Source organism: Giraffa tippelskirchi, chromosome 7, assembly GCF_054371585.1.
Source record: "Giraffa tippelskirchi isolate mGirTip1 chromosome 7, T2T-mGirTip1v1.2.pri, whole genome shotgun sequence".
Taxonomy (NCBI): domain Eukaryota; kingdom Metazoa; phylum Chordata; class Mammalia; order Artiodactyla; family Giraffidae; genus Giraffa; species Giraffa tippelskirchi.
In genome coordinates, this window is record NC_137281.1 from 115,582,683 (window position 1) to 115,597,497 (window position 14,815).

Here is a 14,815-nt window from a genome sequence, read left to right on the forward strand (position 1 = left end):
TGTAGAATAAATTATCTTGTTGAAAGAAAAAAGTTTCATATATGAAAGTGTTCCACCTTAGAACTAGTTTATATGACACCTTGATTTTACTCACTAGAAACTAAAAGTTCCCCTTCAAATATATGAGCATTCTAGATTTCAAGATGTAATTGCTGAAGCTTTCAAGATGTAACCGATGCTTCTTTATTTTGTCCGTATATATTTTCTAGCACCTTGAGTCTTGGGAATGGCAGATTAACAGTACTCACTGTCCAGTTCCAACCAGATATTACAAAATTTAGTATATCACTTGATAATTAAACATGTACATTGTGGCATGTAAAACTATGTTTCCTTTCTATATTCTTCGTGACATGGATATGAATAATTATTTAGTTAATTTAAATATTATTAGATATTCACATATGAAAAGGTACATTATAAGGAAAAAAGTATTAGATCAATATCCAAGTCCTGATTTTAAGATTTTTCTTTTCTTTTTTTAAAAAAATGGTTTGTTTATTAAGATCATAAATATTTATTGTTTGAATTTTTTAGAATGTGTATATGCAGGGCAAGCTTTTGGCAAAAATTTTTCCAGATACATTACCAAGCACAATTTTACATGATCTTACCTTAGTTGTAAACAAAGAACCATATTTTGGTTTCTGATTTTTTAAAGTGATAAATAAGGCTTCTGTTTTTTTTCTCTTGCAGTACTGTTGTCCAGACATGATAAATAATGTTTTGGGGCTGGCTAAAACAGAAATTTCAAGTACAGCAAATAAAAATAAAACTGTTGATTCAGAAAAAGGAAAACTGATCATGTTAGTTAATGACTTTTATTATGGGAAACATGAAGGAGATGTCCAGGAAGAACAGAAGACTTATACAACCTTTAAATGTTTCAGTTGCTTGAAAATTCTTAAAAATAATATTAGGTATGTAGACATTTATTTTTATTTCTATTTGAAAATTAGAATGCTACAGATTATAGCTACAGGTTGTATCTTTATCTTACATTTTTAATGTTATTCTGGATAAGTGATTTTAACACTTTGAGCTAAGAACAAAGGCAAATTCTTTTGTTGAAAAGCTTTTGTTCTTTCTTAGACATTAGACTTGACTCTTACATCCAGTTAGTTGTGCTTCTTTAAAATAGCTTAAAAAGGACAAACTATATTTCAAAAAAAAATTAATTTATTTTCCCTGTATTATCAGTGATCTAGGAATTTTCATGAGATAATTTTCATAGTTAGCTGCCTTTGAATTTTACTTTTTTCATATCACAAGAAGAACTACTTACTGATATTTTGTCCAGTTTGACTTCTTATATATTCATGCTCAAATCTTGCAATTTATAATTTTTGGAACATTTATCTTATAGTGATCTTGTTGGGAGAAATACCAGTTCTAGGAAATATGACTGCTTTGATTTTAAATTTAAGCCCTTTAAGAATTAGAGATTTAATTTCAGTGGAATTTTGAAATTTGTACACATATATGCTTTAAATTTTAGGAATTTATGCTTTGTAATCTTTGAGTTACATGACATATTAGTAACTGTCATCCCATAAATAAGTTAGTTATAAGATTAAAAAGACATATTGATTGATATTTTTCATTTGTTACATAGCATGACATTTATATTTGGTAAGGTTTTTTAACATCATTTTATTATAAAAATTTTCAGCATTCAGCAAATTTAAAAATATTTTATAATAGATACACTTGTATACTTATCATCTTGATTCTGCTATTAACATTTAACTGTACTTGTTTTATTGTGTATTTAGTCATCCTTCTTTAAAAATATTTGGGTTTTTTTTATGCGTTTCAAAGTAAGTTGCAGATGTCAGTGTTTTTCTTCAGGTGAGATGTGTGTGTGTACAAACGTATAAAGGCATACGTTTTTGTTTATCCCTCATAACTATTATTATATAAGCGTTCTTAGGCACCTATAGGTTACTTCTAGATCCAGCATTTATTTTATTTTCCTGTGAGTTTTAAGGCCCAAAAAGAAGCATATAGAAAAACCCTGAAATAAGCTGTGATAAACTCCTGTAATAATAATTTTATATGATAGTGCTTTATAGTTTCAGAAATTCTTTTACATATATTATTTCATGTGAGTTGTCACATTTCTTTATCTCCTTTCATCAGATTTTAACAGCTATTAATAGCTAATGGTCCCAGTAAGTTTAACAGAGTGAGCGTTGTACTTTGTGATATAATACTGAATAGTCCCCTGGAACAGGAAATGGCAACGCGCTCCAGTATTCTTGCCTGGAAAATTGCATGGACAGAGGAGCCCAGTGGGCTGTAGTCCATGGGGTTGCGAAGAGTCAGACACTGAGCATGCACACACACTGAAACAATATTACAATCGAACTGGGTCTCCTACTTTTATATTGTTACCACTTTAATAGTAAAACACACCAGAAGAATCATGTTAATATAAAATGCATAGAAATATGGCTTCCTGACTTAGTTCTTTGTTATGCTTAAATGTTATACATATGATATTAGAATATATTTCAGTAGTTTTTTTTGGATTTTCCTTTGAGATTAACACACTAATATTAAACATATGAAGGTAAATTTTCTTTTTTGTTATTATTTTAGAATACTAGTTACATATTTCTAAAGTGTCCTAATACTAGAAATTTTAAGCAAACAGCATCTGGGAACATCCAGGAATTGAATGTTTTTGAAATACTGATTGTTTAGTAAGCATAACCTTAATGGAAGACATTTTATGACCAAAGAAGTTATACATGTTAAGAAATATTTCACCTTGACAGTAGAAACTGGGAGGGTAAATTGATGTTTGTAGAGGAATGGTAAGAAACTGATAACTGTAGATTTCTGTTCTCTTCCCTGTCAGTGTATTGTGGTATGGTTTTTTTATTTTTCTTCCCCTACATTGAGTGCCACACAAAACATGTTTATTTTATTTTGTGAATATATTTGCAAGATGTTTGTGTTTTTTGTTTTCCTTGTTTCCATTTGTTGGTTTAAGTAATATGAGATCCTGATGGGGGCTCATGTTAGTTGAGAGAAAGCATGCTCATTAAGAGATTATTTTATATAGATACACTTTAATTTTGGAAATTGTAAGCTGAGAGGTTAATGGCTTATGACATTTTCTCTATATATAAATATTTAGCCAAGACTAGGATTTACAATAGGTGTCTTTAGAGCTGGTGTTAAAACCAGAGGAATACTAAAAGATATTTCAAATTATACCATAACCTGTACTAAAGAGTAGTGTTATGTGAGATGTGAAAAAAAAAAATGCTGTAACATTTATGATGATTGCTATCCAGATGGATAATATTATCACTTAGTTTCAACATTTATTTCGTTTAGTGCTCAAAGTGAGTAATTGTTAATAGTTGACTCAGTCTAAAAATTGCTATTTTGATTGAATAACTTTACTTTCAAATTCACCAAAAAGCTTCAGTAAGCTCTTTTAAATAGGTATTCCCATTTATATTGCACTCTCTGCCATCAAAGGTCATAGTTCCTGCTCATAAGAAGCCTTTTAAGGAAGCTGAAATAGCAGAATGTAAAACTGAAAAATGGACTTTGCCTACAAAGGGCATAGTCTGCAAGTTAAAGTGAAGTCTTTGCTAACAGTAAACCAGTATCATTAAATACAACAAAAGGTTCTTGTAATTGTAGGCATTAAAATTGCTGTTACATGCATTTAAAAACCAAGACACAAGTAAAAATGCCAGTAATTTGTCTTTCAAGCAGCTGGAATCTATTGTATATCTTCAGAGCCTTAAAAGATTTCTCTCATGATTCTAGCTGCTTTTAGTGGTAGAGTTTCCTTCCTTTCAGTATTTTATTTTAAAATGTAAGTAATATTTCTTGTATGGAGAAGAAACCTGATGTTTTATATTTAAAAAATTTTACTAATCTGAAATGATTAAGATAACAAATTTGTGATATTTCAAATTAATGCTAATTCATGGGGTCTCAAAGAGTCGGACACGACTGAGCGACTGAACTGAACTGAATAACTATTTTAAAACAAAGATGAAAACATGTTTACTTAGATACTTAATGAAAGTGATTTTTTAAAGTGCACACTCTTCTAGAGGACTTTAAGGCTTTTGAAATTTTATTTTCATTAATTTATCTATAATTTTAAGCTTTAGATTCAAGTACTTATTTGTGAGATTTTTGTTTTTAAATCTGAATTTTTGCACCTGTTGACAATCATTGATAGGTTTATGAACCACATGAAACATCATTTGGAACTTGAGAAGCAGAGCAGTGAAAGCTGGGAAAACCACACCACCTGCCAGCACTGCTACCGTCAGTTTCCCACACCATTTCAACTGCAGTGTCACATTGAAAGTACACACACACCCCATGAATTTTCTAGTAAGTTACAGTTTCATTTAAGTATTGCATATCTGTTGATTTTTAACAATATAAACTCTGAAGAAAGTTTGTTACTAACTCTGAACAAGTGTGGTAGAAAAACAAGAATAAAAAGACAACTTTGGAATTTGAGAGTAACGTTGAAAAAGTTAATTTTTAACTTTACAGTCTTTTTAATTAGTTACTGAAATTCCATCTTAATAAATAATTCATTATGGTAAATAACTTGTGCATTACATATGGAGGGCTAAATTAGAAGGCTCAGATCATAGTTTTCAAAGTGAAATCAGTGCCCTTCTTTTAAACTTGAGTAAGAAAAGTAAATACAGTGTTAGTTAAAATCACATACTTTGGATCAAGACAGCTTGGGTTCAAATCCAAGCTCTGCCTTGCAATATGTGATCCTAATGTGATCTCTGGCAGGTCACTTAATATTTGAATAATGGGGATGATAGAAATACCTGCTTCATAATGTTTTGATGGGAATTGAGTGAGTTAAGTTGATGGGAATTGAGTGAGCTAGTCAAGTCCTTAGAACTGTTCTTGGCCACAGTTAACAACTATGGAACTGTATACCATCACCACCACTGCCAATCTTACTACTACTACTATTGTTGTTGATATAGATACACAAAATGAATTGTAAATGTATATATCTGATTTTGTTTCTTTGCCTTGAGAGGATTTTTCTTTTAATTGAAGTGTAATTGACATTTAACATTGTATTAGTTTCAGGTGTACAATATAGATTGAATACTTATGTGTATGTATATATATCTTAAAATGGTATAATGTCTTTTTTCCCCCCACTTTTAGCCATTTGCAAAATATGTGAATTGTCATTTGAAACAGAGCATATCCTTTTACAACATATGAAGGACAATCATAAACCTGGTGAAATGCCATATATTTGCCAGGTATATACATATTTTATTGTATATGTCGTGTTTGGTTGGTTTGTTTGTTATCTGTTTTGGTTACAAGATTTAAACCTATTAAGCCAGGCTTCCCTGATGGCTCAGACGGTATAGAATCTGCCTGTAATGCAAGAGACCTGGGTTCGATCCCTTGATTGGGAAAATCCCCTGGAGAAGGGAATACCCACTCTAGTATTCTTGCTTGGAGAATTCCATGGACAGAGGAGCCTAACGGGCTACAGCCCACGGGGTTGCAAAGAGTTGGACACGACTGAGTGACTAACACTTTTACTTTCAGGCCAGGCATCAGCAAATGTTTTGTATAAACGGCAAGATAGTAAATATTCAGGTTTTGAGGATCATAGGTTTCTGTTGGAACTGATCAACTCTGCCATTGTAGCACAGAGATAGTCATAGACAATAAGTAAATGAATGGATGTGACTGTGTTTCAATAAAACTTTATGGACACTGAAGTTTGAATTTTATATAATTTTCTAGTGTCATGAAATATATTCTTTTATTTTTCTAACCATTTTGATAAAATTAGTTACTAAAATTAAAATCTATTTTGTAAATAACTTATTAGTAGAAAGTCTGTTGGCATAACTCATATATTGCTGTGTAGGGTCAGCAGAGAGTTGTAATTGACCCATGGCCATTGTTTGCCCACTCCTGTATTAGACAAAGAAAAGCCCTGTGGCAGAAAGACAAACATAGACTTATCTTAACCTACAGGGAAGAATATAGGCATGCAAAGGGAAATATGAAATGCTTTTAGTTCAGAAGACCCTACCAAATGCTTTGGGACTAGTTCTTTTCCAGAATTTGGAGAAATGGGAAAGTAAGGTAAAAATAAACTGTCATTCCATAGCCTGGAGACCATTTATAATCTAAGGAAAGATACTGTTTAATGTAGCAATAAGAAGGAACTTTATAGGACCAGAGGTGTCAGAGTTTGATAATTCAAGTCAAGATTGCTGCTGCTAAGTTGCTTCAGTCGTGTCTGACTCCTAGCGACCCCATGGAATGCAGCCTACCAGGCTTCTCCATCCATGGGATTTTCCAGGCAAGAGTACTGGAGTGGGTTGCCATTGCCTTCTCCGCAAGTCAAAATTGGGGGTGATAAAAATATCTGATAAAAATAAGAGAATCTAGTTATATTTTGGGAAGTATCCTTAAGCTTTGAAAGCTAACTCTTCTGTTTCAAAGATTATCTTTTGATGTTTTTATTAATAGGATTCTTGGTTGTGTAGGCATTAGAGCTGAATTAATAGTACATAGTATTCTTCTGAACAAGTGACCTATCACTGTTACTTTGAAATTGGATATCATTATAAATTTTCAAACTAAACCACATATTTTTTTTGTAGGTTTGCAATTATAGATCATCATCATTTTCTGATGTAGAAACTCATTTTAGAACATCTCATGAAAACACCAAGAACTTGCTATGTCCATTTTGTCTCAAAGTTATTAAAATTGCAACACCCTATATGCATCACTACATGAAGCATCAGGTGAGATTTGCCAGTTCTTATTCTTTCATGTTGTTTTAGAGAAAAGATAGATTATGATAGACTTAGAACATTGTTTAGATTTGTTCTGCAAGGGAAGCAGCATTGTTCCAAATGACATGATTAAGTACAATTTATGCTAAATTACTGGTGAAACTCCCACTTCTTTTCCTTGCTTCCTTTCTGGTGATACTATGGTTCATACATGATAATTCTGAAAGATAGTTAGAAATAGTAGGAAGCCTTGAATTGAAGGAAAAAAGAGAAGATGACTGGAGAAATATCCAAAAGATTGGCTATTTCAGAGGCTAAGAGTAGGACTGGGGAAGGTAATTATCAGGAGCAGGGGAAAAGATGGGTTTGAACTGATAAAGAAAAGGTGGATGACACATAATGGTGTTTTCTTCTTTTTCTTCATACTGTATTTCCACTTTTAGCCCCCATATTGTAAGAAGATATGTTGGCATCATTGACCAGGAATGGTCTTTTATAGCTGCCCAGTAGTGACACTTACTGCTGATATATGAACTCTGGCAGACAACTATATTTAGTTCTACTATGTAATTTTGGGGACCCAGTATTAGTGCTTATACCTGTGTCTTGAATTCTGGTATTATGCTTACTGGTTCTTTTCCTGAAGCAATTAAGTCATCCTTTGTTTGGGCTGAAAAGTTTAGTGCAACACTGCTCCTGTTCTTAAGTGCTTGAAAGAACACTTACAGTGCCTTTGCCAAAACCAGAAGTCAGTAGATTTATTGAATCTGATTATGTTACCAAGTTTTGCCACCTCACTGATTAGCTTAATGCATTTTCTTGTTACTGATTAAACTGGCATGTCAGTTTTTTCAGCATTTGTGCTCACCTTGCTTTCCATTCTAGTCATTAGATAATCATGAAATTGTCTTGTGGTTTTTTCATTGGAAAAGATCATAAAAGTAGAATTTCCTAATAAATTTGGGATCACCTGTGCTGTGACTGACAAAATGTCATGTGTGTTCTGACAAAATGTGGTCCACTGGAGGAGGGAATGGCAAATCACTTCAGTATTCTTGGCTTGAGAACCCCATGAACAGTATGAAAAGGCAAAAAGATAGGACACTGAAAGATGAACTCCCCAGGTCGGTAGGTGCCCAATATACTACTGGAGATCAGTGGAGAAATAACTCCAGAAAGAATGAAGAGACGTAGTCAGAGCAAAAACAACACCCTGTTGTGGATGTGACTGGTGATGGAAGCAAGGTCCAATGCTGTAAAGAGCAATATTACATAGGAACCTGGAATGTTGAGCCCATGAATCAAGGCAAATTGGAAGTGGTCAAACAGGAGATGACAAGAGTGAACATCAACATTTTAGGAATCAGCGAACTAAAATGGACTGGAATGGGTGAATTTAACTCAGATGACCATTATATCTATACTGTGGGCAAGAATCCCTTAGAAGAAATGGAGTAGCCGTCATTGTCAACAAGAGTCCGAATGCAGTACTTGGATGCAATCTCAAAAACGACAGAATGATGTCTCTTTGTTTCCAGGGCAAACCATTCAATATCACGGTAATCCAAGTCTATCCCCCGACCAGTAACGCTGAAGAAGCTGAACTTGAACAGTTCTGTGAAAACCTATAAGACCTTCTAGAACTAACACCCAAAAAAGATGTCCTTTTCATTCATTATAGGGGACTGGAATGCAAAAGTAGGAAGTCAGGAAGCACCTGGAGTAACAGAAAAATTTGGCCTTGGAGAACAGAATGAAGCAGGGCAAAGGGTAATAGAGTTTTGCCAAGAGAACGCATTGATCATAGCAAACACCCTCTTCCAACAACACAGGAGAAGACTCTACACATGGACATCACCAGATGGCCAACACCAAAATCAGATTGATTATATTCTTTGCAGCCAAAGGTGGAGAAGCTCTATACAGTCAGTAAAAACAAGACCGGGAGCAGACTGTGGCTCTGATCATGAACTCCTTATTGCCAAATTCATACTTAAATTGAAGAAAGTAGGGAAAACCACTGGACCATTCAGGTATGACTTAAATCCCTTACGATTGTACAGTGGAGGTGACAAATAGATTTAAGGGACTAGATCTGATAGAGTGCCTGATGAACTATGGACAGAGGTTCATGACATTGTACAGGAGACAGGAATCAAGACCATCCCCGAGAAAAAGAAATGCAAAAAAGCAAAATGGCCGTTGGAGGTGGCCTTACAAATAGCTGTGTAAAGAAGAGAAGCGAAAAGCAAAGGAGAAAAGGAAAGATATACCCATTTGAATGTAGAGTTCCAGAGAATAGTAAGGAGAGATAAGAAAGCCTTCCTCAGTGATCAGTGCAAAGAAATAGAGGAAAACAATCGAATGGGAAAGACTAGAGATCTCTTCAAGAAAATTAGAGATACCAAGGGAACATTTCATGCAAAGATGGGCTCAATAAAGGACAGAAATGGTATGGATTTAACAGAAGCAGAAGATATTAAGAAGAGATGGCAAGAATACACAGAAGAACTATACAAAAACGGTCTTCATGACCCAGATAATCATGATGGTGTGATCACTCACCTAGAGCCAGACATCCTGGAATGTGAAGTCAAGTGGGCCTTAGGAAGCATCACTACGAACAAAGCTAGTGGAGGTGATGGAATTCCAGTTGAGCTATTTCAAATCCTAAAACATGATGCTATAAAAGTGCTGCATTCAGTATGCCAGCAAATTTGAAAAAGGCAGCAATGGCCACAGGACTGGAAAAGGTCAGTTTTCATTCCAATCCCAAAGAAAGGCAATGCCAGAGAATGCTCAAACTGCCACACAATTGCACTCATTTCACACGCTAGTAAAGTAATCTCAAAATTCTCCAAGCCAGGCTTCAACAATACATGAACCCTGAACTTCCAGATGTTCAAGCTGGATTTAGAAAAGGTAGAGGAACCAGAGATCAAATTGCCAATATCTGCTGGATCATCGAAAAAGCAAGAGAGTTCCAGAAAAACATCTATTTCTGCTTTATTGACTATGCCAAAGCCTTTGACTGTGTGGATCACCACAAACTGTGGAAAATTTTGGAAGAGATAGGAATACCAGACCACCTGACCTGCCTCTTGAGAAACCTGTATGCAGGTCAGGAAGCAACAGTGAGAACTGGACATGGAATAACAGACTGGTTCCAAATAGGAAAAGGAGTACGTCAAGGCTGTATATGGTCACCCTGCTTATTTAACTTATATGCAGAGTACATCATGAGAAACGCTGGGCTGAATGAAGCACAAACTGAAATCAAGATTGCCAGGAATAATTACCAGTAACCTCAGATAAGATGACACCACCCATATGGCAGAAAGCGAAGAAGAACTAAAGAGCCTCTTGATGAAAGTGAAAGAGGAGAGTGTAAAAGTTGTCTTCCTGCTGCTGCTGCTGAGTCACATCAGTCGTGTCCAACTCTGTGCGACCCCATAGACGGCAGCCCACCAGGCTCCACTGTCCCTGGGATTCTCGAGGCAAGAATACTGGAGTGGGTTGCCATTTCCTTCTCCAATGCATGAAAGTGAAAAGTGAAAGTTAAGTCGCTCAGTCGTATTCGACTCTTAGCGACCCCATGGACTGCAGCCTACCAGTCTCCTCTGTCCATGGGATTTTCCAGGCAAGAGTACTGGAGTGGGGTGCCATTGCCTTCTCCGAAAAGTTGTCTTAAAGCTCAACATTCAGAAAACGAAGATCCTGGCATCTGGTCCCATCACTTCATGGCAAATAGATGGGCAAACAACAGAAATAGTGGCAGACTTTATTTTTTGCGGCTCCAAAATCACTGCAGATGGTGACTGCAGCCATGAAATTAAGACGCTTGCTCCTTGGAAGAAAAGTTATGACCAGCCTAGACAGCATATTAAAAAGCAGAGACATTACTTTGCCAACAAAGGTCTGTCTAGTCAAGGCTATGGTTTTTCCAGTGGTCATGTATGGATGTGAGAGTTGGAGCATAAAGAAAGCTGAGGGCCGAAGAATTGATGCTTTTGAACTGTTGTGTTGGAGAAGACCCGAGAGTCCCTTGGACTGCAAGAAGATCCAACCAGTCCATCCTAAAGGAAATCAGTCCTGAACATTCATTGGAAGGACTGATGTTCAACCTGAAACTCCAATACTTTTGCCACCTGATGCGAAAAACTGACTCATTTGATGCTGGGAAAGATTGAAGGCAGGAGAAGGGGACGACAGAGGATGAGATGGTTGGATGGCATCACTGACTCAATGGACATGAGTTTGAGTAAACTCCAGGAGTTGGTGATGGACAGGGAGGCCTGGCGTGCTCCAGTCCATGGGGTCTCAAAGAGTTGGACACGGCTGAGTGACTGAACTGAACTGAACTTTGCTGTGACTGGTATGCTGCCTCTCTTTGAAAAGTTCTGGCAAGATCTCTCTATTTTGGATTTTCTCAGCAGTGTTCCATCAGGTGTTAATCAATGTCCCCCTCCCGATTTCTACTGGTAAATGAATTTGGTGAAGCACAGATTTACGAAATTAAATCGTTCTTTTTTAAAATAGGACTCCTTGGAAATTTTAATATGCTAATGGACATTGTACATCTCTAAACAAGGATATAGTATGAATTCCCCAGACTTATTTGGCCATTGCCCCCTTTATTTGCATAGTATCTGTTAACAATTTTTGAAGAACAGAGTTTGAGAAATGTTATTCCTGGTCCTCTATATTTCATCTTTGGCCTTTAATTTTGAAAGGGAGAATGAAATATAAAAACAGTAGTTTTATTTCATTAATGGGGTTTTAATACCTTTTCCCTTTATGCTTTATTAAGCTCCAGAGTGAGATATAGATGTGGGAAAAATAGTAATTAAGAAAGAGTTATGTGGGCCGACCATGTGTGATTTGTAATCAGTTTTTCTACCCTAAGTTTTATGTAATCACTTGCCATGGGTATACAGTTTTCTTTTTTGTTTATTTGGAGAGCCTAGGAATTAGACAGCCAGAAGTTAGGAGGGTGGAAATCTATTAATAAGAAGGATCATCAGGCATCCTTCAAGATATTTGTAATTTGTGTGATTATTTACAAAATATTGGAAAATTATAGCTGAGCAATTAGTCCAATATGAGATAGTAAGTATTGTTGACTCTGTGGGTCATTTTATTGTTTTAGAAGACTTTGGTTGTAACTTTTGTTTAAGACAATGTATTATTATGTCTTGGGTGATTTTGGAGCTAACAATCCAGTTTTTATGACTTTTAAGAAATAAAGTGATTTTGTATGTGTTAAATATGTTCATTAGATCTTTAATAAAAACAGTTAAAGTATGCAGTTAACATCTATGCAGTCACTTACCTTCTACCAGTAACAGGTGCTTTACATGTATTATCTTATTGAATCCTCACACTCAGTTGTGGCTAGAGCAGAGTAAAGTAATAAGAGGGAAAGTAGTAGGAAATAAGGTTGTAACAATAGAATGCAGGCCAATTCATATAGAACCTTGTAAACCAGAATGAGGACTTTGGAAAACTGTCAGCATTTTAAGCAGATAAAGATCTGTCATGTTTTAAGATCATTGACCGCTGGGAGGAGAATAGACCATAGGGAAGAAAGAACACGAAAGGGAGAACAAAGGAGGTTATTAATAGTCAAGGTGAGTGTTTTGGATAAGTATGGTAGTGGTGGTTGGAAGTAATAAGTGGAAATATTATGACAGTTTTTGAAGGTAGGGCTGACAAGTTTTACTAATGGGTTGGATATGGGATGTGAGAGAGAGTGACCAAGTTTTTTGTCCTAAGCAGCTGCAAGAATGGAATTTTCATCTATCGTCATGTGATGAAGATTGAGAAGTAGATGTATTTTGGGGAGCAGGAAGGAAGGGAGGAAATCTGGAATTCCGTTTTGTCCATGTTGGTTTAAAATGCATGCAAGTAGTGATGTCAAGTGGGCTTTCCAGGTGCCACTAGTGGTAAAGAACCTGCCTGCCAGTGCAGGAGACATGTGAGACCTGGGTTCGATCCCTTTGATGAGAAGATCCTCTGGAGGAGGGCATGGCAACCCACTCCAGTATTCTTGCCTGGAGAATCCCCACGGACAGAGAAGCCTGGTGGGCTACAGTCCATGGGGTCACAAAGACTCAGACACGACTGAAGCAATTTAGCACACACCCACACACAGTGATGTCAGGTAGGCAGTTGGATAGAAGATATTTAAAGCCATGAAATGAAGAGATAACCTAAGGAGTGATTATAGATAGAGATTTCTGGGTACTGAATTCTGGAGAATTTTTTTCTGTCATTGTAACTTGTTATCTGTTTCTTGCCCAAGTTTTCTCTTTTTCTTCCTCCTCTTTCAGCATATATGAGTGAATTAAAATTGCCTGTATCGCCAATATAATCTAATGCATCACATTTCTAAAATAGTCTTAATTTGTACCTAAAATAGTAATGCAAACATATTTATATATTGCTTTGAACTTTGTAAAGAACTTTATGAAATATCTGATGTGTGCCAGTACTGTGCTAGGTACTTCTCAGTGTATTATCTGTTTGAATTTTGTAGATGATTGATTGTGTAAATGGAAGTAGTGATGTATCTGGCAGATCATAACTTCAGAGAAACCATTCTTTTGAGTTTATATGTTGCTTTAGTTTATATATATATACACACACACATATATGTTTGCATGTACATGTATGCTTTTTAAATTAATGAGAGCATAAAGGTAAAGATTGTAATTCATATTGTGTAGTAGAAAGAACATTGGATCAGATGTTTGGCCTTGTCACTGAATAGCTATGGGGAAGGGATTTAGATTTTTCATGGGTCCTGTTTCCCATCTGTGGAAAAATAATAGGATTAAGTTTGAGGAGGTATTCAGTCAAGGGGTCTCAGCCAGTAAGTAGATTGGGAATAGTTGTTTTGATTTATGCACCTATAGCCACACTGTTCAATGCTGTAGCCACCAGCCATATGTAGCTATTTAAACTTAAATTATTTAAAATTTAAATTTGGTTGCTCAGTTGCACTTGGCACATTTCAAGTGCTCAATAACCACATATGTCTAGTTGCTACTGTTTTGAACAGTGCAGCTCAATTACATTTCATCATTGAAGAAAGTTTTATTAGACAGCACTGCTTTATACAACCATTGTTGTAACAGGTTTCTTTTAAATATGTAATTAGATATTTGAACTTATTTTTCCATCTTGTCAACCAACTGGAAATGCAAAAATTAAAAATAATTTATTCTTTTATGGGATAAAAATGCATGTAGCTCATTTTTCACAGTATCGTGTGTCTTAAGTACTTCAAAATTATAACCAAAAGAGCTTTCATAGCACTGTTAAGAAAACTTTCATTAGAATCTATCAATGGCACCTTTCATGTTCAATTTCTGTATAGAAACAAATGTTTTTGAAAACTAAATGCTAATAATTTAAAAAATAGTAATATTTTGCTATTTATGTGTGATAGGAGATGTAAAATACTATTTTAAAATTATTTAGTATCATTAAAATTAAGTCAAAGCGACTTCAGGATGCAGGATTTGTGGTTGTAGAAATTATTTTTCTCCCCTCTTTCTGGTTCTTAAACAGAAAAAGGGAATACATCGTTGTACAAAATGCAGACTGCAATTTTTAACATGCAAAGAGAAAATGGATCACAAGACTCAGCATCATCGGACATTTATAAAACCTAAACAACTAGAAGGATTACCTCCTGGAACAAAAGTGAGTTCAAATATGTTGTATTTTAACATTTTGTATGGTAATAGACATTAACTCCTGCCTGGTTTTATTTGTTGGATATAATACTTTAAAAATGATTTGTGATTTAATTAAGACTTTAATTTTAAATTTCACCGTTCCTATGTTTAGGGAAAAAACGCCTAACCATTGCCTTTTGGTCAATAGTGTGTGCAAGTCTAGAATGGTATTCCTTTGTAAAAAGTGTAACTATATTAACTATTCTGGAGGCAGTGGGTTGTATCAGTGTTACATAGGCTATTTTTGAGCTATTCCAGTTGGCAGTG

At 35.2% G+C, this 14,815-nt stretch overlaps 1 protein-coding gene across 50 annotated transcripts in view; it reads left to right on the forward strand.

The window, feature by feature from the left end:
- Nucleotides 1-14,815, forward strand: part of ZNF280D (zinc finger protein 280D) — a 329,643-nt gene that overhangs the window by 238,453 nt on the left and 76,375 nt on the right. For all 50 annotated transcript variants that reach the window (XR_014059466.1, XR_014059467.1, XR_014059463.1 and 47 more), the window contains 5 exons: nt 697-920; nt 4,220-4,377; nt 5,194-5,294; nt 6,666-6,812; nt 14,379-14,513. Coding sequence is in view for 39 of the 50 variants with exons in the window: in XM_081510173.1 (XP_081366299.1) it covers nt 697-920; nt 4,220-4,377; nt 5,194-5,294; nt 6,666-6,812; nt 14,379-14,513 (765 nt within the window). In the remaining 11 variants the exon portion in view is untranslated. The remainder of the gene's footprint in view (nt 1-696; nt 921-4,219; nt 4,378-5,193; nt 5,295-6,665; nt 6,813-14,378; nt 14,514-14,815) is intronic.